This window comes from Papio anubis, chromosome 8 (genome assembly GCF_008728515.1).
Source record: "Papio anubis isolate 15944 chromosome 8, Panubis1.0, whole genome shotgun sequence".
Lineage (NCBI taxonomy): Eukaryota > Metazoa > Chordata > Mammalia > Primates > Cercopithecidae > Papio > Papio anubis.
In genome coordinates, this window is record NC_044983.1 from 40,423,035 (window position 1) to 40,450,857 (window position 27,823).

The window sequence follows — 27,823 nt, forward strand, 5'->3', positions numbered from 1 at the left end:
ATCTTGCTTTAAAATGCAGATTTGAGGACCCCATCCTCTGAGATCTTAATTCAGTAATTCTGAGGCACAACCCAGAGGCTGCATTTTAAAAGATGGGACCTGAAAATTAGCCCGGCGTGGTGGCTCTTAACTGTTGTCCCAGGTACTTGGGAGACTGAGGCAGGAAGATAGCTAGAGCCTGGGAGGCAGAGGCTGCAGTGAGCCATGATCGTACCACTGCATTCCAGCCTGGGTGACAGAGCAAGACCATCTAATATGTAAAAAAAAGAAAGGAAAACCTGGGCATTGAACACTGACCAGGGAAGACCAGGATCAGGACTGTGCTGAGAAATGCTGCCTTGTAGGAAAAGCACCCTGAGAACTCACAGAGGCCTGTGCCCGCCGAGGCCTGGGGGTGCTTCCAGACATCCGCATGCTTCATAGGCCACCATCAGTCGACACCAGACTGCAATTTGCTGACCCAGGTTATAGGAAAAGCTGATGTTCAGTCAAAATGGTAACTGGGGCTTGCTTATATTTTCAATATTGTTACACATCCAAAAGCTCAATTATTTGGCAATAACGTTGGCCTCTGAGTGCAATAATTCTCAAACTTTAGTGTACAGATGACTTACTAAGAAGATCCCAAAAAGAAAGGATCTAAGATACAGATTCTTGAGTCCTACCCCTGGAGAATCCAATTCAGCAGGCTGAGAGGGTAGGCCCTGCCATTTTAATCGGTGCCCTAGAGGCCTAAAACCATTTTAGGGATTCAGGCAGTTCAAGGACCCCTCTGCAAGTAACACCACCAGCAGCTCTACCAACAGAGGGCCCTACCTCTATGCCCCGAATGAAATGAGGAGGCTGAGAGATCCAGCAGAGAATGCCAGTCTTTACCAAATGCCTGAGATTATGCATGTGAAGGTGAGGAGGATAAGCATGACTAGCTTAAGTTTTTGCTATAAAAGAGACAGAGAGAGAGAGATTTCAATGGGCACAGTCTTTTTATGCAAGTCCACCTCTGTCCCTTCTGAAAACAAGGCTGAGTCAGCTTCTCCATCATTCACTCGCGTTCATTCGTTCAGACGGCATGCTCTGAGCTCCACTCATGACTCACACCTCAAGCAAGGTTCCAGGGACATGAGTGTCCCTCCATTCTAAAGCACTCCCTGAGCCTCAGCCCCTGTGACTGGGGATGCTTCACCCCACAATATCAAGGGGACTCTCTGAGCTCTAGCCCCATGGATCACGGAAGGAGCTGCATGAGAAACGTGAGGCTACTGGGCAAAGCTGCCAGAGGTCTGAGAACGTGTGGCCGGCGTGAGGGAGCATTTGCTTGATGATGGGCCAAGGGAGGCCAACCAAATAAATGTGAGCCCACTCAAAGCTGAGCTGGAAGAGGAGGCAGAAAGGGTGGGTCCGGCACACACATTAGCCGAGTCCCCGGCTTTAGCTGACCAAGCTTTTGTTCTTGTTGGCAGCGCTCTGGCCATGGCACCTGGGCTCCGCTTCGCACCAGAGCATGTGGGCACGTGGTGCTGCTGGCAGTCGTGGGTCGGAACCTCTGCTTGGTGAACACTCCTTCTGGAATCAAGGATGAGCTTCTCCCAGCACTCCTGGCTCTCGAATGGGCATGAATGTTCACCTCCCTTCCTGTTCTCTCAGGAAGGCCCTTCCTCAGGGCTGGCCCTCTCTGCAGCCTCCGGGTCCTACAGAGCACGTCTATCTGCCCCTCACGGGTCACACCTTTGACTCTAAGAGGCCTCTGCTACTATGACCCGCACCCCAGGAGCTTCCGGGGGAAACACCGCACAGGTCCAGGGTGCCTTCCCATCGCCCCTGCATTGTTTCTGACGCATTTATGAGGTTACATCTTCTCTCTCCCAGTGACTGGAAGCTGCTGAAGGGTGGGGCTACCAATGGACCTCCAAACCTCTGCAGAATCGAGGTAGCCGCTGGAGCTATAGTAGATGCTATTTATGTTTTAGAGACAGGGTCACTGTCTCACCCAGGCTGGAGGGCAGCAGCATGATCACAGCTCAGTGCAGCGTCAAATTCCTGGGCTCGAGTCATCCTCCCATCTCAGCCTCCCAAAGCACCAGGATTGCAGATGTGAGCCACTGCATCCAGCCTATGGTGCCTTTATGAAAAGGGGAAATGCAGACATAGAGGCAGATGCAGGGAGAGCACCCTACGTAGAAGATCGGGGTGGGCGATGTTCCTACCAGCCAAGAAATGCAAAAGACTGCCGGCAGACCACCTGGGCATGTGCTCTCCTACAGTCCTCCAAAGGAGCCGATCCTGCTGACACCTTGTTCTTGGACTTTCAGCCTCCACAAGAGGGAGACAATAAATGTCTGCTGGTCAAGGCACCCTGTCTGTGGGACTTGGTTACGCCAGCCCTAGCAAGCTAAGACGCCATGCATCTCAGTTCTGATAGAAAACTTGCATGTGAAATACTTGAAATTCCACAGCAATGGTAGCTGCTGCGGAGCAGAGGGCACGAGCTGTGCTTGCTCTGAACCCACCCAGCACAAGCAGACCTCGAAGTCCCTCCCAAGGATCCTGGCTGGAATGGAGCCCCCTGGGATGGCGGAAGGGAGGGTCCGGGCCAGGCACCCACGTTCCAGACAACAGGGCCGCAGCAGCCCTGGATGGGTTTATTATTTATCAGCTGCTGTCCTCACTTTGCTGAGTCTAACCCACTTTGGAGAATGTTTAATATTTCAGAAACAGATGAGCCAGCGTTGCCCAAGCTGGTTCGTGGTCTTAGTCATACAAAACGTTTCCTCCAAAAGGGTGCTGCAAGATGACTTCAAGTTGAACATCTTGTGCAGAGGAGAGAAGCCGACTCCCTGGAGGCCTCAGCTCCCAAGTGGAGCTTAAGTACAGCCGAAGAGCAGCGTCCCTATGGCTAAGGGGCTGGAGTCCCAGTGAGCGCACACAGCACCCCCTGTCCAGCCACCCACCCCAGCATGCACTCCACTTCCTGCCAGGCCCTAAGGCGAGGCCTCTGTGCAGCTATCCCATTAAATCCCCCAGTGCTGCTCTTTCCTCACGTCAGAGTCCAAAGAGTGCCAGGAGCCACAGAAGCAGTGCAGGTGGAAGCCAGGGTTCGAATCTAGCCCCAATTCCAGACCCCCAGCTTCTTCTCCCTACTAAATAAGCCACATTTCCGGAAAGTCATGCCCGGTGAAGGTGGCAGTGAGGGCAGAAGCCCCATGTCAGAGGCCTTGGAGCCGTGGGGAGCGCATCCAGCTGCGGATGCATGGCCAGCTTCCCTAGGGTGTGCCCCAAGTGGGGAATGGGAGGTGCTCACCTTACAATTCTCAGCCTGGATTACAAAGGGACCTTAAGGTTTAAAACAAGCCAAGAGGAGATACCTTCAGAATGACTCAGTAACATCTCGGAAAGACAGAGGCCTGCCCACATCTCTCCCTGGAATAACCTGCAGGAGGTCTGCTGGGACCCTTCCCACAGCACCCAAAGCCTCAGAGCACAGCCGCCCTCACGAGCCAACCCACATCTGGCTTCCCGCTGGGGAGTCTGTAGGGTCCGTGTCTCGGCTGACAAAGGCAGAGAGTGTGAGGTAGAACAATGGGTAACGTAATTTATACAAACACAATATTAAATCCTCAATCCTCTTCAACGGAAAAGAAGTCTCTCGTGGGCACGCTGCAGAGGGGAAGGCTGAAGCCAGCCATGCAGAGCGAGCCATTCTCATCTCCTGCTCATTCCACCTGAGCTCTCCCCTCCCCGCCATTATCGTTTATTTTCTCTGCAAAAAAGAAAAAAGTCATTATTCTATGTAAAAGATTTGATGGATTTAGTCTATAAAGAAACAAGTGACTACATTTTCTTCCCGATTGCCTCAAACCTTCATGCAATGTCATTATCTCTGTGTTTTGTGGACCTCCACATAAGAAAGATTTTGAAGTCATATTTGGTCCATCGCGTCCTGACAGTGCCGCTTTCTCTTAGGGATATCTGCTTCCCAGGCCTCGCTTTCCTTAGTTGCAAACTGAAGATGGTGATGTCAGCATTGGTGAATGAGTTCCACTCAGCACGGCTGGTGAAACAGGCACATCCCATTCACGATCTCATTTAATCCTCACAATAACCCTCCAAGGCACGCTATTATTAATCTTATCCCCATTTTGCAGACAAGAAACTGAGACTGAAAAGGGTTAACTGGCCTGTGGTTACAAGTGGTGGAGCCAGGAGTTGCATCCAAGCTAGGCTAGTCCAAATTCTCACTGGAATCACGATGCCTCCATAAGAATAAAATTAAACAGCATAGACCAGAGCCGAGCCCTCTGTAAGCTGGCACGTGTCAGGTTGAGGCTCACTGGTATTTTCAGGGGTAGGCAGGGGCTCCTGCCATATTGTACAGCTGTGGAGTGGAGCCTGGGCCTTGCCGGCTTCACAGCACTGGACCTCAGAGACCTTAGATGCTGCAGACCCAGCTTCGCTTCCCTGATCACTTTGTGCCTTTGTTGGGAAAACCTGGTAACAAGCATGGCTGCCTTATATGCTGAACCAAGGGGAGGCTGGCAAACCTGTGGCCTTGGCTGGACAAGTTACTCCAGGAGCCAAACAGACCCAACCAAGCTCAAACCAACACACTCCGCCTACACACACAAACACACATGCACACACAGTGCACACATGCAGGCACACACATGTACACACACAAGCACACATGCACACACACGGGCTCCTAAGTACTAAGAGACCTGTGGACACACAACAGAGAAGGATGGGGACTTGAAAGGCAACAGCTCAGATGTTTGGATGTCCTGCAGGTAAGTAGGGAGTAGGGCAGCGGCACTTAGGGGTGGACCAGGTATGGGGCTTGCACCCTGAATTATCTCGGGGACATTCTTGTTGGACTACAGCTACAACAAAAATAGAGCCTCCTGTGGCCGCCTTCAGAGCAAGGCCCACAGCCACTTATCTCAAAGGCCTCTATTTCAGATCTTATATTTTTTCTCACATCCATCATAATTGAATTTTGAAAAGTTGCACTGGGCCCAGGAAAAAGGCAGTGAGTAGGGAGTGAGAACCATTTAGCAAAGCACTCTTTTCTTAAAGTCTTGGCTGCACATCCGGGTCACCCGCCCGCATGACAACCGAGAATTGTGCTTTCTGGGTTCTGGCCTCCTTGTCTCCCACTGCTTCTCCTTCATGGTCATTCTTTGACTCTGAGTGAGTTCCTGCTTTTGATCTTCCCATTCCAAAGTTGGAAAAATACCCAAGGTCATTTCCACCATCACGACTGACCCTCCACTGGGCAACTCCTCCTGGCACTTGCAATGTAACCCCACAGTCTGACTATGGAACAAAATGCGCTGTCCCCGCTGCAGCACCCTCGGGAGAGACTGGGTGGCAGTTTGTGGTGGTCTAGAGAGAACGGGCCCAGCAGGACCACCTGCCCTGGTCCATTTATGGGGCTGGGATGGGAGAGGGGAGGGAGCAGAGCTGGGCTGGAAAGGGTACGGGATGACCGGGTTCCCCTCTTCCGGCCCTTTCTCCTCCTGAACTCCAAGCTCTCCTGTCCTGTTCCTCCAAGTCCTGGTCACCCAGATGGGGGGTGCTCCTGCACCTCTTCTCCCCCACAGGAGACCCTAAAACTCTGCAGTTCCTTGCCACCGGGAGCCAGCGGCACCAGGTCCCAGTTTAGAGGCTGGCGGCAGCAGGCATTTTAAAGAACTGGAGGCAGGAGGAGGCAGGGGATCAGTGCAAAGAATGGGTCAGCATGGATGGAGATGGGCGTACCCAATACTGGGCCTCCACAAGTTCTTGATAAAGTCACCACGGGCCTGCCAAGAGGAGCTACAAGGAACTCTGCCAGGTGACACCTGATGGAACCTGGGCTTAACCCTAGATCCATCCAACTCCAAACTCCTGGCTCTTCCCAGTGGGCAGCCCAGCTCCAGTGCCAAGGCTCGGCAGACAGGCACATCTGTGCAGTATTGAGTGGCTGCTTCCCATGGCCATTCCTTTCTCCTGCTGCGCCACGGATGCAGTCAGTGACGATGGAATGAATCTGGGTTAGCCGGTCCCTCTTCCCAAGCAGCTGGGAAGCCTCCTTGCTGCTCCTATGAGAACACGCTTTGCAGGGGGAGGACAAACTCCCACTTAACACCACTGCACTGTGGGCGCCATTTCTCCCGGGACAGCCGCATCTTGCTTTTTCCCTTTTGGCAGTGTTTTGCAGATGATCTAGTGTTACACGGCGCAGGGACTGTGAGGCAGCCGGCACGAGAAAGGAGACCGAGCACACCCACTTTGCCTTCATTCCTCCAGCTGCATCCGAGGCTCCCCAGAAGGGCCGGCGCGCGCCGGGGCGCACACTCGCACACCTGCCTGCGCGCACACACCCGCGCCTGGCCCCGCGCGCGCACGTCCCGCGACCTCGCAGGTTCGCGGCCCGCAATGGGCAGGGCAGGAGCTTCCACCAATCCCCTCGCCTCACGCCTCCTGCCCAAATATAGAAACCGACTTCCTTGCCCTAGAGCTCGGAGCGCCGGCCGCCCTCCCTCACTGGGCTCCCGAGGCGGCGCTTCCCAGGCAGGCGCGGGGACGGCCCTGTCTGGCCTCACCAGCACGTGGGGCGCTGCCAGCGCTCCAGCCGCGGCACCCTGGCGCCCTGGCACCGACCGCCCAGTCGCCTCTCTCCCGGACGCGCAGCCCCTCGGCCAGCGGGCCCTGTCCCCACCCAGGTTCTCTGGCCGCTCAGCAGCAGCGCCTTGCCCTGGGACAGGCCCCACCTGGAGAGGAGCTGACTGACATTGATCGTGCCCCCTGGGGGCTGGGGCGCATTGAAGGTAACCTTGAAACCTCACAGGCACATGGAGGTGTCAAGGAGGAACTGATGACCTATCTTACAGGTAAGAAAGCTGAGCTAAGTGAGTAGTCCCAGGTTCGCACAACCAGTACTTAATACTCAGCCGACCGCAGCCTGGCCTGTCCAAGTCAGAAACCTACACGCTGTCCTTCACACCACTAAAGGGCTCTGGTAGAATGCACAAGGAAGGGAATGCCTAAAATCCCCTGACCTGATCCTCATCGCCCGTGTCATGTTTATTAAGACACCGAGATGAAAATGAAAGGTTTGTTGGGGAATGGTAACCCCTCATCTGGCTGCACTACTTTTAACTTTTCGGAGCAGTTTGCAGACCTTATCTCATCTATTCTTACCATGTGTGAGGGGATTGGATGGATTTGGTAGAATTTGTTCGTTTTAATAAAGGCCATTTAATCAATGTAAAACCAAAAGGGATTTCATGGAAAAACTCGTATTTTCAAATTTGCTACTCAGAATAACTTCTGTGACCATCTTCAAAAAAAAAAGACTTATGGGCTGAGCACAGTGGGTCACACCTGTAATCCCAGTGCTTTGGGAGGCCGAGGCAGGAGGATTGCTTGAGGCTGGGAGTTCAAAGCCAGATGGGCCACACAGTGAGACCCAGTAGTTATGAAAAAAAAATAATAATTAAAAAGATTTGTTATGGAACTTCCACAGTGTCATAGAAGGGACCTGGGAAAGAAATCACCATTCCACAGGGCAGGTGAGAAGGGCGGGACCCGCTGGAGAAGCACACATCCTGGTCCAGACCATGGCCTCCTAACCACCAGTCTCGTGCTCCAGGCTGGGGTGAGGAGCAGGCTCACGGTGGCCGGCAGGCCGCTGATGGTGGGAGATGTGTGTTGGGGATGCAGACAACAGCCCTCCTTTCCAGCTGAGACCCTGGGCGAGTTGCTGAATTCCTCCAGGGTCTCCACTACCCCATCTAGGAAGTGACGCTCATAGTGCCCCAGCTGCAAGACTGTGGTGTCAATCCATTGTTTTGTTGGATATACACTTACGGAGCACCAACTGTGTGCCAAGCACTCCTCCAGATTCTGGAAATCTAGTTCAGGAGACAGAAAAAGTAGCTGCTTTCACAGAATTTATTTTTTAGTGGAGGAAGAGAGAGACGGACAATAAAACAGAAATAAATAGGACCATTCCAGATAGTGAAGAAAATGAAACAAAATGATGTGATAAAGCAGGTGGATGGGAGCTGGGCGGGGGCGAAGTGGCCACTGGAGAGCAGTTGTCTGGGCAGTTCTCTCTGAGGAAGCAACATCTGAGCTAAGGACAACAAAAAGGAGTGGAGTAGCTTCGTTCATGGCTGTGGAGAAGACAGGGACAGCCTGAAGCACAAAGGCCTGAAGACAGGAGCCAGGTAGACGTGCCTGAGGAACAGAGCTAAGGCGAGTAGGGCTGGGGCCGTGTAAGGGAGAGGACAGGGACAGGAGGCTGGGACCTGGGCAGGAAGGCTGGACACACAGCCTGGCACCCAGCAGAAGGTCAGTGACTAGGCTATTGGGATTCCCGGAAAACAGTCAACTGAAAGCATATGCATGAACATTCTGGAAGGTGGCAGAGTCCATAGCAGTACCAGACACCCACTTTTCTCAAACCCGTTATGTGACTTACCAAACCATCCCAAATGTCATTGGCAACAATAACAAAAACTAATAGAGAATTGAGTCCGGGCCAGTTCTGGAGAGTTGGGGTGGCTCTTCCTCTCTACCCTCACCAGCAAGACGGTACCCCAAGGTTTACTCTGCATCCAGCCTGCTGCCCCGCCCTGGGCAGGGGACAGACACACCCCTACATCTTCAAGCTCACCTCTCATATATGGTCCCTGCCCGCACAGGGACTAAGTCCAGAGGCAAAGGTGGAAGGAACAGCAGTAGCCAGCTGACTTGGCCTTCTCGCCAGAAGCCACATGGAAATTACACCTTTAGACAGGTTCCGAGGGAGTTGTTTACAAAAAGCTCCTCTGGACATCCCAGTAGCCATGGTCAAGATCAAATTGCACTCAAGGTTAATTGGATAGAAAAATACAAGTGCTAGCCCAGGAAGATGATCTTACAGCCAGGACTGGCTATTTAATTTGCATAGCCCAGGACAAAATGAAAATGTGGGACCCCTCGTTAAAAAAACAATGAGTAATTTTAACACAGAACAGAGCATTGAAACAAGCACAGCACCCTTTTAAGGACAGGACCTTATGTAACTGGACAGGTTGTTGACTGATAAAGCCAGCCTTGCCTACATGTCAAAAAAGTAAAAGAGGGGCCAGGTGCGGTGGCTCATGCCGATAATCTCAGCACTTTGGGAGGCCGAAGCAGACGGATCACTTGAGGTCAGGAGTTCGAGACCAGCCTGGCCAACATGGTGAAACCCCATCGCTACTGAAAACACAAAAATTAGCCAGGCATGGTGGTAGGTCCCAGCTACTCGGGAGGGTGAAGCAGGAGAATTGCTTGAGTCTGGGAGACAGAGTTGCAGTGAGCTGAGATTGCGCCACTGCATTTCAGCCTGGGTGACAAAGTGAGACTCAGTCTCAAAAATAAAAAATAAAAATTGAAAAATTGAAACAAAGCGTAACAATGTGTTTAAAATATAGCCCAGTGGAATAGAAGCCATAGAGAAATCAGACATGTGTTCCTGTCCTAGCTCTGCCTCCCGAGAGCCGTGACCTGGGGAATGTAAGTTAATCAGTGGGGACCCCAGCTTCCCAGTCCAGAAAATCAGGGATCACCTCCTCGGAGGTTGCTGCCCTTCTGAGTTTGTTGTGAGAGATCGAATGAGATCATGAAGGTGGCGTCTGGGTCGGGAGGCACTACACCAATGTAAGGGATTACTATTATTCACCAAGACCTGCCAGAGCGCCTGGATTTCTCAAGAACATTGACATTCCCCAGCAATTAAGTCAAATTAACATAATTCAAACAAAACATCTAATTTTAGCTATGTGTAACGATTCCCTCTCAACAGAACAGGCACTGCTGCCTCTCATTCAAGGAGTGCAATGCCAGAGAGATGTAGGAAGGAGACCAAACCATTCTGCCACAGGCCTTTTACCCAGGCAGGCGCCAGATTGTTCCTGTTTCCACAACTGAAAGATGTGCCGCTGGACAGATTCTCTTTCATCCAGCCGTCCTGCTGGCCCAGTTCATTGGAGCTTCCCCCGACTGAGAAGGACCAACAACCAGCGCAGCCCGCTCAGACCTTGGTCACAGCAACACTCCCGCTGGAGTAGGAATCAGAAGCCCTGGGGCTCCTCCCACAGACCAGTCCTATGGCCTCAGTTGTCCCATCCATAAAAGAGGGGCAATAATGCCTCTTCTGCCTCCCTCTCTCAAAAGATTGTTTAAGGTGTTAATAATGATTATTCCGTGTGTCTGCATTTAGTGCAAATTACCAGATTCATTCATTCAACCAATGAGTTTTGGGAATGCAAAAGGGACCAAGGTGCTGCCTCTGTGCCGTCCAGTAAGAACAACAAGGATTTACCCCAGGGGGTGGCAAACTGTACTCAAGGGCCAGGTCTAGCCCGCTGCCCATTTTTTGCATAGCACGGGAGCTGAGAATGATTTTTACATTTTTAAGTGGTTAGGAGAGAAAAGAAAAACATTTCATAATGCGTGAAAATTAAATGAAATTCAAATTTCAGAGTGCATAAATAAAGTTTTATTGGAACATGGCCATGCTCGTTTGTTTGTGTATTGCCTATGGTTGCTTCCATGCTTCGCCAGCGGAGCTGAGTATTTGCAACAGAGACTGAAATATTTACTGCCAGGTCCTGCACAGTAAAAGTTTGCCAATCTCTGAAACAAAGCCGTGAGTGAGATTATCAGTGTTAATGGAACGCGGAAGAGGGAACAATTATTCCTGTTTAATAAAGTTGGGGAAGGCATCCCAGGAGTGATTTTTTTCTTCTGGACTTTAATGCTTAGCTGTGAACCCCGGGAAAGCGGCTGCCCTCACCCCAGGCCTCAGTTTCCTTATTTGCAGGATGAGTAGGTTGTCTTTGAACTAAGGGCCTGTCCCACTGATATGTCCTGCAATACTGCATGTGCCCCCAGGGCCAGTTCTTTGCAGGGGGGCTGGTGTGGGCATCCACCAAACCCCGCAAACACCTGAGGTATGCGAGGCATGCAAAGAGCACTAATTAGGACACTGGGACGAGGAGCAGTTTGGAATAATCTATCCAGGACACATTTCCTTGCAACAGGTCCCAGAGAGGGCTCAGGCTTCTGCATCCAAACTGGAGCTCCCTGGCAGGTTTCTCCCCCAGCAGAGGCGCCTGGTGGGTCCTGAATAATTTAGCAATCTGCACCAGCAGTGCAGATGGGCACCTCCCATTACTGCAGGCTCTGCACTTTGCTGCCTTACCTGGTAGGGCCAAGGGCCATTTCCACGTGGAACAAAAGAACAGCATCCCCCTTGTCTTCTCAGAGTTCCTCTCAGCACATTGTGCTCCAAGAGCCATTGCTCATAAGGGCTGGGATTTCTTGCCAGAGTACAGAGTTGGGCCTGGAGATCTAGTTCTAGTGCTTACTTGGCCACTAAAAATAGCTCTGTGATCTGGACAAGCCATTTCCTTTCTCCAGATGGCAGTTTCCTCATGAAGGGGATGGGGTGTGAGATTCGCAAGGTCCCTTCCAAGAGGCTGTGTCTTCTAGTCTAGTCCAGACTAGAAGCTCTTTGTTCTACATGTGAAAAAACAGAGGCCCAGAGACACACAGTTATTTCCCCAAGGTCACCCAGCCACTTCCTGAGAGGCACAGTCAAGCCCAACAGCTTCAGTTCCTAATGTTCCCATTCTAAGGCACTGCCCATACCCTGGTGTGTAGTATGTACAGATCTATGTCTATGTCTATGTGTGTCTATGTCTGTATCTGTATCTATGGGATTGGTTCTGTCTCGGGAATACATGCCTTCTGTACTCAGGGTGGGGGTTGGATGCTAATACAAGGTGGGGATACTATTTTATCTTACAGTCAAGGGAACAGGTATATAACATTCCCATCAAGATCTAGGCTCTGTGTTACATGCTTTCAAAACCTTTCTGTTTAGCCTTCTGCCTCTCACTTTTCTCCTCTTAGATACTTACTTCATTCATTTCATTTAATCCTCACAATAGCCCTGGAAGCAGTAAGGCAAGGATGTTAAAATCAGGCAGCTGGGACAAACCCCAGCTGTGGCTCTCATTAGACATGTGATGTGAGCAAGGGACTTCACCTTCCTGAGCCTTCAGAGGTCCTCACCTGTAAAACACCGTCCCCATGCACCTGCCTGGCTTGTGAGGGCCGAGTGGGCTTGAGTGGGGAGCACAGCCATCACAGATGGTCCCTGCCTTCCCTGTCTCCTTTCATGGAGAGAAGGTCAGTCACAGGTGACAGGGCCTGGCTCTTTTCCTGCTAGTAGCTGGGTGGGCAGTTGATAGATGAGAAAATGACATGAATTTCAAATCACAAACCCTACATCTGTCACCACCTGCTTGTTATAAATCAGGACTTTGGAGAGGGACTGTTCAAGGCTTCCCCCACCTCTGCCACTGAGCAGTAGTGTGAAATGCACTTCATCTTCCTGAGCCTTAGTTTTCTCTCATGTGAAATGGGAAACATGATACCTGCTTCTCCACAGCGTTGCTGGGAAGATCAATGACGTAATGCCCTGGGAAGCACCTGCTGAGCCACTGAGCTCCATGTAACACCATGGGTCACCGTCCACATGGTGCAGGCCCCACGCCCTGGGGCTCCCAGAAAGCTGAGTTTCCAGGGTTCATCTCCCCGTACATGCAGCCACAGTAGAGGGTTCCAGCTCAACAGCAGCCCAAACCTGGCCATCACCTTCCTGGGGGAGTTCCCTCTCTCCTCTCCCCAGCCCCAGCTGAGCAGCTGCTGGAGAAAAATGCAAAAGGTGTTCAGCACCTGGAGCTTCCAAGACAATCAGTGAGGAATGCATCCCAGGGCATTGGAGATGGGCACTGGGTGGGACTGAAATTGAAAAGGAACTTCAGCCAGGGTGAACCGGGAGACAGATCTCTCCTGAGAATCCTGAGTCCTCAGAAACGGAAGAAGCTGGGATTTACCAAAAATATCAAATTCACTACTACAAGCCAAGCCTCCAAAAAGCCAGGCCTGTCTGACCCTGGTTTCGTCGCCAGTGCTCTGGGCTGTAGGATTGCCTGAGTTGCTTTCCAGGAAAACAGGCAGCCAGGGCTGCTTAGCCCCCTCTCCCTCTGGAGTTAGGGCCTCCACGCTCCTCCAGGCTCCACAGAGGAGGATGACTGTCCCCTTGACCTTGAAAGCAACTTGGCGGTGTGTGACAGACCCAGTCACCTTGCACTGAAAACAGACACCATTCTGCCTCCTGCATTCCCTGTTCACCTGAGGCAGGTGCTCTCCACCCTCCCCGAGGTCACTCTTTTGGCCAACAGAAAGGGGCACCTCCTCTCTGGCCTCAGCCAGAGGTTTATAGAGTCACAGGGGTGCCTGATTACACAGGCTCAGCGAGAGACAGAGTCTTCAAAAACACATATCCAAATGGCCAGCTCTGTTAACGAAGAGCACAGCCCACACTCCCACAGTGCGTGTGGCCCAGGCACTTCAGCAGCACAGATTCCTCCCCATATCAGCCACAACAGGGTTAGCATGGGAGCAATGAGAGGCCAGGTGGAATGGGGTACTGATGAGCTGGATGGCCTTTTGCATGTCTGTTCACACTCATATGCTTTGCAGTCTGGTGCCACCACCCATCCAGATTTCCCTTCAAGCGACCTTAGGCCCATGTAAGCCAGCTGGCATCTGAAACCATTCTGCCCTGTGGCCTTGTAAACCCACATAATCAGAGCATAACAGGTACCGAGAAGGATCTCATCTTTTTTTTTTTTCTTTTGAGACAGAGTCTCACTCTGTTGCCCAGGCTAGAGTTCATGGCACAGTCATAGTTCACTGCAGCCTCAACCTCCTGGGTTCAAGCAATCCTCCCACCTTAACCTCCTGAGTAGCTGGGAATACAGGCACGCACCACCACACCTGGTTAATTTTTAAATTTTTTGTAGAGATGGGGTCTTCCTGTGTGGCCCAGGCTGGTCTTGAACTCCTGGGCTGAAGGGATCTTCCCACCTTGGCCACCCAAAGAGCTGGGATTACAGGCATGAGCTACAGCACCCACCTCCCCAGAAGGGTCTTAAGAGTCCTTTAAACTAAAGCCCTCATTTTAGAGGCAGGGAAACAGAGGCTCAGAAGCAGGAGAGCCTCTGTGTCCAAAGCTACACAGGACAGTCAAGAGGACTGGAACTAAGCGCAGATCTGTTGTCGAGGGCAGGTTCTCTTCATCCACAGCAGCACAGTTAATGCTCATAAATCAGAGGGAGTGGCACCGGAGCGGCAGAGGCTCCTACAACTCAGATTGTTCTCAGGCTCAGTTAACTGGGAAATGCCAGGGAATGCATTGGTTCCATTTCCTCACAGAGTTGCTCTAGGACTTCATTAAAGGTGCCACTACGGTTGGGCGCAGTGGCTCACACCTGTAATCCCAGCACTTTGGGAGGCCGAGGCAGGCCCTGTCTCTACAAGAATAAAACATGAGCCGGGCACGGTGGCACGTGCCTGTAATCCCAGCTACTTGGGAGGGTGAGGCAGGAGAATCACTTGAACTCAGGAGGTGGAGGTTTCAGTGAGCCAAGAACACGCCATTGCACTCCAGCCTGGGCGACAGAGTGAGAATCCGTCTCAAATAAATAAATGAATAAATAATAAAGGTGCCATTACATTAAAGGGCCTGGGAAACTGCCTCGGCTAACACACAGTGGCAGAGTGGGAAGGGATCTGGTCACCACTGCATCCAGTATCCCTCAGGGCAGGCACTTCTTCCATAGTATCTCAGACCCAGCCTCAGGAAAGCTTCCTGGAGGAGGTGAAGCTTAAAGGATGAGTAGAGGCCGAGCACAGCAGCTCACATCTGTAATCCCACAGCTTTGGGAGGCTGAGGCAGGAGGATCACTTGAGCCCAGGAGTTGGAGACCAGCCCAGGCAACAAAGTGAGACTCTGTCTCTACAAGAAACAAAAAAAAAAAAATACCTGGGTTTGGTGGTGCATGCCTGTAGTCCTAACTACTCAGAGGCTGTGTTGGGAGAATTGTTCAAGCCTAGGAGTTTAAGGCTGCAATAAACTGTGATCCTGCCACCGCCCTCCAGCCTGGGAGACAGGGTGAGACCTTGTCTCAAAATAAATAAACAAACAAACAAGGGATGAGTGGGAATCAGACTGAGTTCTGGAGAGGGAGCGGCCTGAGCAAGGTGTGGAGCAAGGGAGCTCAGCAAATCCTAGGAACATGGGGAGGCTTGAGGAGGGGTGAGGCGCAGTGGTCGGCAGTGGGGAAGGGTCTGACTTCATCCTCAAGGCAGTGGAAAGCAACTGAAGGGTTTTAGGAAGGGAAGTGACAACTATCACATTTGTGTTTGAAAAAAAAAGGGGGGGCTCTCACTGCAAGATAAAGACCAGATTCGAAGGGCAAGACTAGAGGAGGCAGGGATGCAATGGAGACTCCAGCAGCAGTGAGGACGGTGAGTTCACTGGAGTTAGCCTTAAAAGTTCTTCCTGAAAAATCTGGTGATGGTGCCCGGTACAGAACCATAAAGTACGTTTTTTCCATCTGTGTCCTTAAGTCCTGTGTAGGGCAGTATTGACATCTGGGTTTAAAGTGCTAACATTCAACCACATCAGCTGTAGTCCAGGTGTCCTTCAATGCAGATCTTCTCAAGAATGAAGTGACACATGTGACTGGCAAGAAGACAATTTTTTTTTTAAAGAGACAAATGGTTTGACTATGACTTCCTCTGCCTAAAGCAGATATTATAGTTAAGTGCAACAGCTCAAGAACTTGGTAAAACACCATGATTTCCAGACATTGCTCCATGTCGGCGGACAGGCACTGGTTCCCTTGCATTGTGTGCTATCCTGAATCAGAGGAGACTTGCTGACTGGATCCGTCACACACCTGTCCCTTCCCAAGGCTTCATAGGGTAGACAAGCTGTGGAAGGGCCTTCCTGCCCACTGGCACTATGTAACCTGAGATCAGCAGGGAAACAGTCTCCTCTCCAGAGTATGGTCAATGGTGGAAACCAAAGCAGTTCTTGCAAATGGCATTACAATGAATTGGCCAAATCTCTATGCTGCAGGAGAATCTACTGTCTCCATAAATTCAGTGCAACTCTACGGACGTTTCAGACTTTGAAATTTGCCTGACTGGGCTGTTTCTGATTCTTCACTCTGAGTTTCAGATCAGGTTCATATTTCTCCAAAGTCTTTACTAATTCATTTAAGAAACTGGCAGTAATACTAGTTGAGTACTACCAACCTTGGCATTTGACCTGATGGCCATCTCCAGAAAGGCTAACGCTGTATTTAAATTAATAAATACAAGGCGAGAATTTAGCCAAGTGGGACCGGACGTTCATCTTTTAAGTCTTGTTCAGGATTAAAGAGGAAAACTCCAAGGGCCACATTTTTTAAGTCTTCATCTATTTACCCACTCAGGGCTCAGGTGCAGACATGTGTTTCTCTCTGCCAGCCACCCCCAGGTCCACAGCCTGCTAATGCTCGTGTCTTGGATTTTATGGGCAGCCCCAAGGTGAGTATGGGTGGAAGCTGAGGCATTGCCATGCCATTTATGAAGTGCTTATATGCCAGGTACTTCCCATATATGAAGTCATTCAATCCTCCCAACAGCCCTGCATAGCTGTGGGGTGGGTAGTATTCTCTCCACCTTACAAATGACAAAACTGAGACTCAGGGAGCTCTACTGAGCAACTTGCTCAAAGTCAGCTAGTAAACACCTGACTCCATCTCACTCCACAGGTCACAGCTCTTCATTACTGCTTCGATTTCACCAAGATGACCTCCTGATGCACACTAAAGCTCTGCTGATGCTCTGGCCCCCTTGCCCAAGGGTATACTGGAATCATATGGGAGAGGGGAGCCCAACCTCATCTAGGACACCAGAGGCAATGTTCCAACTGCATTCTGACGGAGGACTTGACATTAATGTTGGAGGCCAAGGATGCGGCACACAGGAAGGTCTAAAAGCAAGTGAAGGCATACATTTCCAAGTATCAGTGTACAGCCCAGTGCAGGACGCAGGAAAGACAGCGATAAGACAGGAGAGGCAGCTAGGGAGTAGATTCAGGGGTTGGAAGGGAGGAAGCCTGGTTAATCAGCCTGGACTTCATTCTAAGGGCAATTAGGAAGCCACTGAAGGATTGAAAGAAGGGAGTGTCAGGATCTGATTTGCATTTTTGGAAGATCCCCCTGGCTGCAGAAGGGAGTATTAAGCCCAACACACACGCATTTTCAAGTTGGTTTACAATGGAAGGCTTCACATGCCAAGACCCAACTGCCCAGGCTCTTGGGGGCCACGCTTCAGCTCCACTTTGAGCCAGTACATTCCGTTACCTACTTGGCTCTAGTCCACAGCACCTTGGAATCCCTTACTGAGGGTGTGGCGTCAGCTATAAATTCCAGATTTCATCTCCAGAAGACACACAGGCAGAGAAAGCCCTGCTACCCTCTTAGACAGGTGGGGCGTCCTCTGCTTCTTCTTTCTGTGTCTTGATAACTTGTTTATTTTTAACATTTTTTTTCTTTTCTTCTTTTCTTTCTTCTTTTTTTTTTTTTAGAGACAGAGTCTCACTCTGTCACCCAAGCTAGAGTGCAGTGGCACCATCATAGCTCACTGCAGCCTCAAACTCCCCTGGGCTCAAGTGAATCTCCTGCCTCAGCCTCTTGAGTAGGTGGGACTACAGGCATGCCACCACACCTGGCTAATTTTCTTAGTTTTTGTAGAGACAGGGTCTCGCTATGTTGCCCAGACTGGTCTTGAGCTCCTGGCCTCAAGCAGTTCTCTTGCCTCAACCTCCCAAAGTGCTGGGATTACAGGCATGAGCCACTGTACCCAGTTTATTTTGAACAATTATTAAAAATACAGAAAAGGATAAAAAAGAAAATTTAATCACCCAGAAACACACATGACAAAGATGACCACTGCTCACACAGTGTGTATTTCTCTGTCTGATGACATGTTACTTGGCTACTCTGGACCTGAGTCTTCCTGGTCTACTCCACGTATATTATGTATACAAGTGTAGATTGTGTCAATTTCAAGTGAACATAACACAACAACTGAAGCATATTCCTATTTTCAATTAAAAGAATATTCTTAAAAACATTTTAAGCATGTTTTTGGTGAATGTAAAACATGTCACCACATGGGTGATGGCACCAAAGTCCTGTCTTTAAGAGTGGCTGGGTCCTGCTCCCTGAGCCCACCTCCAGCCAGTGGGGCTGGCTTCTGGGTGGGACCATCAGCATCCTTAGCTGTCCTAACACCCTGTCAGCTTGGTCATGTGTGTATCGTACTTAAAGCCAATGCTTAGAAGCTCTGTGTTCCAGGGCCTAGCTGGAGGGCATAGACTTGAACTGACTGCCAGCTCCTCCCACTGCAAGCCCGGCAGCTGCCCCTGCTGTTGAAGATGTTTTCTATGAGCTCTCTCCCTCTATCAGGTGAGAGCCCCAGGAAGCCACCTATGCCACATGCCAAGAACTCACCATCTTCCTCCTAACCCATCCCCCTCCTCTTTCCCAAGCTCAATGGAAGGCACCAACTAACAAACTGCCCAAACGCCAAATCAAGAAGGGTCCCCTGTTGGCATCTGACCATATGTACACACACATACACACACTTACATATGTACATTTGTATGCAAATGTGATATCGCACATTGGAAACTACTCAGACCACCCGACTTCTTAGGGGCAGGCGACAGAACCATGGGGATGCAAGAGCCGGGAGAGAGCTGTGGAGCAAGAGCCAGCCGAGCTCATCCGTTCACACCCTGCTCATCGTATCATCTCCGTGTCCGGCTCCTGGCAGGTGCTTCTGGGACAGGCCTGGGAAGCATCCACATGAAAAGCTAAAGTCCCAGATAACAGGAAAAATAGATGATCATGGCAGCAATGCCACCCCTGTGTATTGACTAGTGTCTACACATTATGAAGTGATTATATAGAGAAGATGTGGACTTGACGATGTGGTGAACAGAGAATCTCCAAACAGAAGTTAAGAGGAAAGTTAACCTGTTAAGAGACAGACTAGCCAGAAACAAAGCAGAAACCCCAGGACTCCGTTTTCACCTGCTCTTTCATCTGCACTCTGTGTTAATCTCAGGGCCCGGTGGACAGAGTCCTCAGCTCCAAGACATTCAGAGGGGCCTCGGACACCCACATTTCCACTGGAACCAGAGGCCACAGGCTTTACCCTATGCTCTCCATCCTCTGCCTGAGATTACTTCCACCTCTGGCAGCTTTTCCACTAATTTGTAAGTCCTTTACTTCAAAGAAGGAAAACTATCTTCAGTTTTTAAGTTTTTTGTGGAGACTGGGTCTCACTATGTTGCCCAGGTTGGTCTTGAACGCCTAGCCTCAAGTGATCCTCCCATCTCAGCTCCCAAAGTGGTGGGACTACAGGCATGAGTCACCGTGTCCAGACAGAGAAGGAAAGACAGCTTCAGCTTTGACTCTTCTCTCAGTGCCTAGCATAGCTTTGAATATCCTAAGGGCACAACCAGTACCTGGGGGAGTAGTCTAGTGCTGTGGGCTGTGAATAAGCTTTGGAGTCAGGTGTGTCTGGGTTGGAGCCCCAGTTCTGGGGTTACCAACCTATTGGGCGACAGAGCATGATAACACATGTCATGCACGAGGAACACTAGAGACCCTTATAAGTGCAGGCACCTCCCTTGATAAAGAAAGTTTTTTTGCAAGTATCATTGTCAATGCTCGCCAATGGATGCAAAAGCAATGGGACATGTACAATTTCCTTGTAAAAATACAGGGAAATCTTTGAGAAGAAGAGTCCAGTCACATTGGAAGTAAATGAGAAGGAAAAAATGGTGCTCTCTTCTTTTTTTAATTGGCTGGCCATTACATCTTTGCTTTCACTTTGAGTGTCTCCAATGCAAGTTTTCCTTTCTTGGAGAATGTGCTGTGCTTTGTGTGCCCAAGATCCAGAGAGTCTCCGCCAGAGGAATCTGGTCTCCCCACAACACCACACATTCCATTATCTGTGACAGTTCACACCCAGATTTACTACCTGTTCATCTAACAGCCATGGGAGTCTCAGCAAAGTTAGGAAGCCCTTTTATGTTCCCCTCTGATATACAGCACAGGTGCCACACAGGACTTCAATAAAGCTTGCAAGTATCTAGGCCCACCTGGAAGTTGTCGACTGAATCCATGCAGATTACTGAGCAGGTCTGCAATAAAAATCCTGTCCAAATAGAAAATTCATTTTTTTCCTGAAAATGAAATGAAGATATGATATAAAGTATCCTTTTCTCATTTCTCCATACTGAAAGAATAACAAGCTGGCCTTCCCCAGCAAACCTCAAGACTTCACAATGCCACTGGAAGGCCAGGCATGAACCTTGGTAAAGGATTTATTAGAAAGAATAACTTTATGAACAATCATTATATTATTAGCTATAATCCATTAAATATATGGGAATTTTAAAATTTACAAAGCACGCTCTCATTTATTATCTCATTTGATCCTCATCCCTATTTTACAGATGAGCAAACTGAGGTTGGAGGAAATTCAGAGGCTTATTATGCACACGTAGCTGATACATGCAAGAGCTCAAACTGGAACCCGGGCAGCCGACTTCAAGCCAGTGTTCTGTAGGAGGCGGACTTTTGAGCTTCTCAAGAACCAGAAATGGAGATAGAGAACCAGGCAAAGTTGATTTGCCTTTCTCAAAAAAACAAATACTAGCTGGGTGGGGGTGCGATGGCTCACGCCTGTAATCCCAGCACTTTGGGAGGCCAAGGCAGGCGAATCACCTGAGGTCAGGAGTTCAAGACCAGCCTGGCCAACATAGTGAAATGCCACCTCTACTAAAAATACAAAAATTAACCAGGCATGGTGACGCGCACCTGTAGTCCCAGCTACTCTGGAGGCTGAGGCAGGAGAATCACTTGAACCCAGGAGGTGGAGGTTGCAGTGAGCCGAGATTGTACCACTATACTCCAGCCTGGGCGATAGAACAAGACTCCATCTCAAAAAAAAAAAAAAGAAAAGAAAAAACAGTGACAATAGATTTTATTTCAGTCAGAATAATTCAAGGTGGAGGGAAACAATAGTTTTACTTGGTACCAATTTTTTAGGGTCAACTTTCTCAAAATCAAAAAGAACAACTAAGAAAAAAAACCTGTACTAGTTAAATGTAGCTTTTCAACCAATTCTACAAGCCATAGACATGTAGTGAATGGTTATGTACAAAGACTCAAACATTGGCTTCAAAGTGCTTACAATTTAGTAGAAGAGATAAAACAAGAACTTCTGCATGTGCATGTGTGTATGTGTGAAAGGCGCAGAGAGAGCGGTGGGGTGGGGGTGAGGAGGCGGCAGATATGAAAGGTTTCTTGCAGGCGACAGTGATGGGCTTTGACATTGAAGGAGCAAGGAATCAATGACAGGACTGCCTATTCAAAGGTGTTGCCAAAGCAGACGCAGGGGCGAGCTAACACAGATGAAGAGTGCCTGTACATAGGACACACTCGCCACTACGCGCTCATTTTTATTGTGAAAACGGGGAAGAAGCCTCAGATGGTTTTTTTTTTTTTTTTTTTTAAGTGTTGCCACATTGAGAAGAGAGGAGCAGAACTGGTGAGCCAGCAGCCTTTGCTGGGGTGAGCAAAAGAAATGGGGAGACACTGGAAGCTGGCTCGTGTCCCCTGCCCAGGTTCTGAATTTCGGCTGCTGCTGCCCCTGCTCTGAGACAGTCCTGCACTAGGTGGTTTGCATATCACTTGCTCCTCACAGCCACCCCTCATAGAGGTGGAGCAGCAGCCGAAAATCAGAGTGTAACATCTTCTTGGCCCTCAAAACCCTGCTCTCCTGGTCTAGCCTATGGCTGGGAAGTGAGGAGAGCTCCTGGGAACAGCCCCCACTGCTGCTACCTCTGCAGCAAGGAGGGAGGAGCTGGACTGAAAAAATGGACAGGAGGCAGGCTGGGAAAATTCCCACATCTTCAGCCCCTGCTGGCACCTCCCAGAGCTCCAGAGAGGCAGGCCCACCTCCATTTATTGAGGCTCCCAAGGTACTAAAATAAGAAGAAATGCCAAAGCAGGGATACCAAAGTTGTGGTATGTTTTAAAGGCTTGCAACAAAGAAACCAACGCTCTAATAATTCACATGCAATACAACATAAATATGCTAATCAAAAGCCAAATTGAGGCTTTACATATAAATATCCATTAATGCCACAACCTATATTAGTGAAATGGTTTAGCAACAGGACCCAGATTAAAGATGTGTGATGAGCACTGTTCTCTTTCAATTCTGTCGGCGATCTCTTGGATTGGATTTATAAAACCTTTTGGAGATAACAGCAGAAGTTGAAATTTGAGGCCTTTTGCAAATGAGAGTCATGGGCCGATATGATTCTAATGCTTAACTTTCCTCCCTCCATCCCGCTTTCCCCACCTTCAGACCCACCAAGCCTCCTTGTCAATCCTCCAGTCTCACGCAGATGCCCCCACCCCAAATCTCTCCTGTGATTCCAATCATTGGATCCACAAAAAACCCTCCTGTCCAGGAGCAGGGTCTCCTCCTGCTGAGAGAGGAAGGCTGCAGGCTCTTCGATTACTGCTGCATAGACTGGAAAGACTGATGGAGCTGCCTGCACAGCTAAGTGGCAGAGGCCACTCTCCACATCTGGGCTTTTTTTCTCTCTTCCTGCACTCTTCCTCCATCCCTCCTTGTGAGTGCCTGGCTCCTTGGGACCCTGTGCAAACACTGTTGTTGTTACAAATGTCTAAACCCACTTGACATTTAGTGTAGCAGAGACCCTGCAAGGAACTAACTACATGCTCAGTGGTGGAATTCACTGCACCAAAAGATTAGATGGTTCCACTGCGTGCCCACAAATCTCTATTGCTTTGAAAATGATTAGAAAAGGGAAAAAGATCAGGCTTTTTCCAGATGCCCCCAAAAGACAGTCAGTCAAAGGGTGTATTATTCACCGGAACACATGCCTGCAACCAAGACAACATCTGGGCAAGCAGAGATTAATATTATATTAATTCACTCATTCAACCATTCACGCCACCAACATCCACTGCCTGCTGCTTGTGTCAGGTACTGAGCTAGGTGTCAGGTACACAGCTATGAATAGGACATGGTCCTTTTCTTTCACCATCAGAGGATGAAGTAGGTGAACATAACTAGGGACAAGGAGAGAGCTGAGTAAACACTACCCTGGGGTCTCACAGTGTTGAAGGTAGCCGGCTTCGTGTGAACCTGTCACTCAGGGCCAAGGCGTCAGCGCTCCTCTCCCTATCCACTCTTCCTTCCTTGAATTCTGCCTTCTTCCATCCTCTGCCTCACTTTTCCTCCCACCTCCCTGTCCTCTTCTCCTCCTACCCTCAAGCTCTGGGTAAACATAAAAAGCACACACATTCTTATGCCACAGGCTCCCTCAGCCCTCAAAAGCTGTCATTCTTCATGCAAATGCCTGCTTTACACATCCTTTGCAATTTATTTCCATTCCAACCTTCAAAAGCAGAGGGACTTATCAGTAAATATCATAAATGCTTGATTTTTTTTAAGCTGCAGCTACAACAGCAAGTGGCTGACAAGGTTGGCTCTGCACATGCACAGCACTGAATGAAGCCCCATGAGAAGCAGGAATTGTTAGAGCTCTAGAGTTTAGCTCAGTTCCCTGTGTCGAGGTAGCTTCTATCTGTGTCAGTCAGTGCGTCACAACACCAGCCTCCTCCACCCGCCGCACACAGCACCCCTTAGCAAGCGCCTTCCCACACAATATCATCAACTGTAAAAACTGCTACCATCGCCAAAGTTACAACCGCGGTTATTTCTACAAACGGGAGGGATGCGGTCTGCTCAGTCAGTCCCTGGTAAGTAGGTTACCCATGGGACAAACACGTTTCCTTTGAGTTAATTCAGAATGCCCTTGGCTCAGCTATCTATCCACACAAGAGACCAATATCCTGGAATAAAATGTTTGTTTGCATGTATGAGATTCTTTCTGCGTGCTGGTATAAGAAACGGAGGCTGGGTCCACACACTCTGTAGTCTGTGTGAGCAGCTGTAAAGTCCTCAGCTGCCTGATTTTAATACACTTCACCTTGAAAAATTATCTCCTTCATGAAAAATGGCTTAGTTAGACTTCACCTTATATGAACCTTTGAGTTAGCCCTAGGCCCTCTGCCTCACCAGGCCCCGTGTAAGCTTTGTTCAAATGCTCCTTTCTGCACTGCCTCCCTCACCTTTCCCTCTAGAGCTTTCCATCTGCTTGTGATTTTCAATTTTGCTATAAATTGTAACTCTATTCTCTGAGATGGCCCTCAAGACCATCCCAATAGCTGAGAAAACTCATAGCCCTTACAAAAAACGAACAAAGCATCCCTATATCCCACCCCATACCATCTCCCCCGCACCCAAAGAATCTGTCCTAATAGTTTGCGTCACTGCTATCACTTTAAATGAAAATTTTCTTATCGTTATATTAATCATAGCACCCAGGATACTGCATAAAATAATGAAAACCTGAATGGAAGATTTTTGAACGCTTACTGACGCAGTATGCTGCGACTGGCTAGTAAAACAAGATAACACCATTTGGGGGGAGGAATATATTAAATATTATCATCTATCACCAAAAGAAAAAAAAGAAATGAGGTTTACTATGAATGTAAAGATTAAGACCAAAGAAGCAAAAAGAATATTGGAATCACTACTTTTATATGTGTGTATTACACATATTCAGAATTCAGAGTTATATTAAAGGAAATTTTCACAGAATGGAAAGGAATCACAGGAGAGGGGGTGGGAGAGGGTTTTTTGACTATTTTCAAAAAATGATTTATGGTGTCAGGAGCGTCAAGAAGGAAGCCTGGGAGAGAGAGGTGGATGAGAACATTGAGTGAGCAGCTCGAAGAGGAGCGCCTTGGCTCCAAAAGCAGGAGGCAGGAATGGAAACACAGAGCACTCCTTACCGAGAAGAAGTTTACATTCACGCCAAGAAAGTGGGTGAGCATCGCAGCGTAGAGCCAGACTTCCCCTGCCTGACTCACAAGACGGGCTCTGGTATTTTAGACCCCCGCAGAGGGACCTGCGGAGATTCTCTCTCGGTGGCACCAACCCAAACTCTGATTCATCATCGGTTTGGGAAAGGCCCCTTTTCGGTCCTCTAAAGGGGTGGTGTCTTTGTGAAACTACTATTTACACACAAGATGGCAATCCCTCAAGGGAGGTGGGGACGTCGGTTTTGGAAGGGTACAGGAAAGCCTAAGAGAGTGCTGGTTACTTCCTTTGAAATCAGAGAACATCTCTAGGAAGAGGATGGATGTTGGTCTGCTGACCAACTGTCAAGGGGTGTGTGGCCCACAGACAGCCTGCTCCCCAACACTCTGCTGTCAGCCACAGGCGCCAAACTTCTTTCTCAGAATGAGACAGTTTCAGGGAAAGAAACCATGTTTCTTTCTCAACCAAGGCCAGAGCCTCTCCCTGGAAGCCTGAGGGGTCCCACTCCTTGCCAGGCAGCAGTGCAGGCTGGGCCCCACATCGACTTCTTCAGGTGAAAATGGCTCTCCTGAAGCCAGAGTTCAGCATCTCCGATTCCCAGAATTACACCCACGTACTCTTGGCCTCCTCCGTGGCTCTAAGGCACCCTGACTCTGTCACCCTCCCTTCACCATCAAAGGTGTTTCTGACCTAAGGTGTTTCTCAAGGTGCTTTGATCAGGGGTCAGAGGACCCCAGACCCAAAAAGGGCTAAAAACAGCAACAGTTGCCTCTGGAGGTTTGGGTCTTTACAGGCCTATCTTGTCTCGGCACTCCGGCACAGAAATACCCGGGATGCCTGCCCATGGACAGAGCTGGTCTCTGACCAGGCCTTCGGGCCAGGCTGGAGCACCAGTGCCTGGCTTCCAAAGGAACTTCCCCTCCCTGTCATGGGTGGCTCATCTTGAGTGACCTGAGCATAAGATGTTGCCAAATGCCCCGAGGAGAGGAGAAGGCGCCTTCTTTTCCGCTACCAGATCCGGAGGGTCAGGAAAGGTGCTCCCTGAGAAGGGTCAAGGAAGGTCAGGAGCCCCACTCCAGTTCAGAGACACCTGGGAAAGAAGGTCTCCGCGCCAGAGTGAGTCACCTAGGGAGGCGCCGGGCAGATCTGCCCCCCCGGAGACTGGAGCCGCGTTTACCCAAACCAGCTCTCCTGGAAAGCCAGCGGGGGCGGCGCGCCCGAGCAGGGCAGCCCACCACCCGCGGCTGGTAGCCAAGGTCGGGAAAGTTGGTCCTAGAGCCCCGCGGGCCTGCCGGGCGCTGTCCAAGGTTCTGAAAGGTCTCCGCGAGCAGCGGGCGGGCGGCTTTGCGCGCCCTCAGCCTCCCGGCCACCCGCTCTGCCCTTCCAGCCTCCCGCCCTGTCCCCTTCCCGGCCGCGCAGAAGCCTCCGTCCCTCCTCTGCGCCCACCAAGCCCTCCCCGTTCGGGTGCCCCCAACTCCGCCGCACCGGGCCCCGCGCCCCAACGCGTCCCGGGCCGCCCGACCCTTGTCCCCAGCAGCCACTTCCAGGCGCCGCGGCGCTTTCACCGCCGCCCCCTCCTACCTTCTTCTTTCGGTCACGGGAGCGGTTTCTCCGCTTCCTGTTGGATTCCTCCTTCTCCTTCTGCTCCTGGAGGGCCTGCGCCTCGATGTCTTTGATTTTCTTCAGCTGTTTGGCCGCTTGAGCCATGGCGTGTCACGGCGCTCCCGTCCCCGCCTCCTGAACCCCTAGCGCTCAGCGATCCCAGAGACGACACCCCCTAAGAAGGGGAAGGGGTCTCTGCTCCGCCGAGGGGACAGCGTCCGTGGCGCGCCGCGGGCCGGCTGCGGCGGGGCCGCGGGAAGGCGAAGGCAGCTCCGGGCGCGGAGGGCGAGGCGCGGCTGCCCGCGGCCCGGGATGGCGCTGCCGCCGCGGCCGGAGCTCGCTCGCCGGCGCCCGGGACGGGCTCTGGGCTGGGCCCGCCGCCTCCCTCCCTCCGCCTCCCTCCCTCTCCTGCGGCGGCGGCGGCGGCGGCGGCGGCGGCGCGGGGGGGCGGGGGCGGGGAGGCGGCTTGTACTGCGGCGGCGGCGGGCGGTGAGCGGCCGCGGAGGGGGCGGACTCGGGCGCTCAGCGCGGGAAGGCCCGGGGGCCCGGCCGGAGCGGCGTGGCTGGGCGCGCTGGGCGTCCGCACGGGGTCATGGCTAGCGCCGGGCTTCCGCCTTTGCAGAGCCCCTCGCCGTCGGGCGGCGGGAACAAAGCAGCCGCTCTACCCCGGACCCCGCCGCGGGCCGCAGGGCCAAGCCGGGGAAAGAGGGCAGGCTGCGGCGGGCGGCGCGCCCCGCGCCCGGTCGACCCGGCGGACCAGCGCGCCTGGCGGCGGCGAGCGCGGCGACATCGCGGGAGCGGAGGCTCTGCCGGGAGGGCAGGCGGCAGAGGGCGGGGGGCGGGCCTGGGGCGCCCCCGGGCGGCGGCCCCTGAGGGCCCGGACGCGCCACCCCAAAGCCAGCCGCGCGGTTCCGCCCCGGGCGCCCTCGGCGGGGTCGCGCGCCTCCGGGGCTCCCTGGGGAAAAGCCAGTTCCCCGAGTCGCGCGCTGGGAGCTTGATTTGCCCCTTTCAGGCCATGTGGGCCTTTTCATTTGCATATTTCCCAATTATAGATGAAAACGTGTCCAGGATCAAGTAAATTGTTTTCCTTTGAGTCTTTTTGGGACAGAAGTGGAACTAGGTCCCCGCTCCAGGCCCGCCCGCCCTCCATCCCCGGCGCTCCCGCGCACCCCTCCCTGGGGACGCCGCCTGCGCCCGTGCCCCGCGGAGAAGAGCTGCACTTGGGTCCGCAGCGCCAACCCAGCCTGCGGCAGGCGGAGGGGGCCTCGGGCTCAGCCAACCACCC

General features: G+C 51.2%; 1 protein-coding gene across 15 annotated transcripts in view; it reads right to left on the reverse strand.

Annotated features, from left to right (window-relative positions):
* The window catches only part of ANK1 (ankyrin 1), a 242,666-nt gene extending 215,742 nt beyond the window's left edge, over window positions 1-26,924 (reverse strand). For 6 of the 15 annotated variants that reach the window (XM_031669512.1, XM_031669511.1, XM_031669519.1 and 3 more), the window contains exon 1: window positions 26,518-26,769. In XM_031669512.1, the coding sequence (XP_031525372.1) occupies window positions 26,518-26,643 (126 nt within the window). In that variant the 5' untranslated portion in view covers window positions 26,644-26,769. Of the gene's footprint in view, window positions 1-26,517 lie in introns of all 15 variants that reach the window. The other 9 variants (XM_031669507.1, XM_031669506.1, XM_031669503.1 and 6 more) reach the window with 4 other exon arrangements.
* Between the last annotated feature and the right edge of the window lie 899 nt (window positions 26,925-27,823).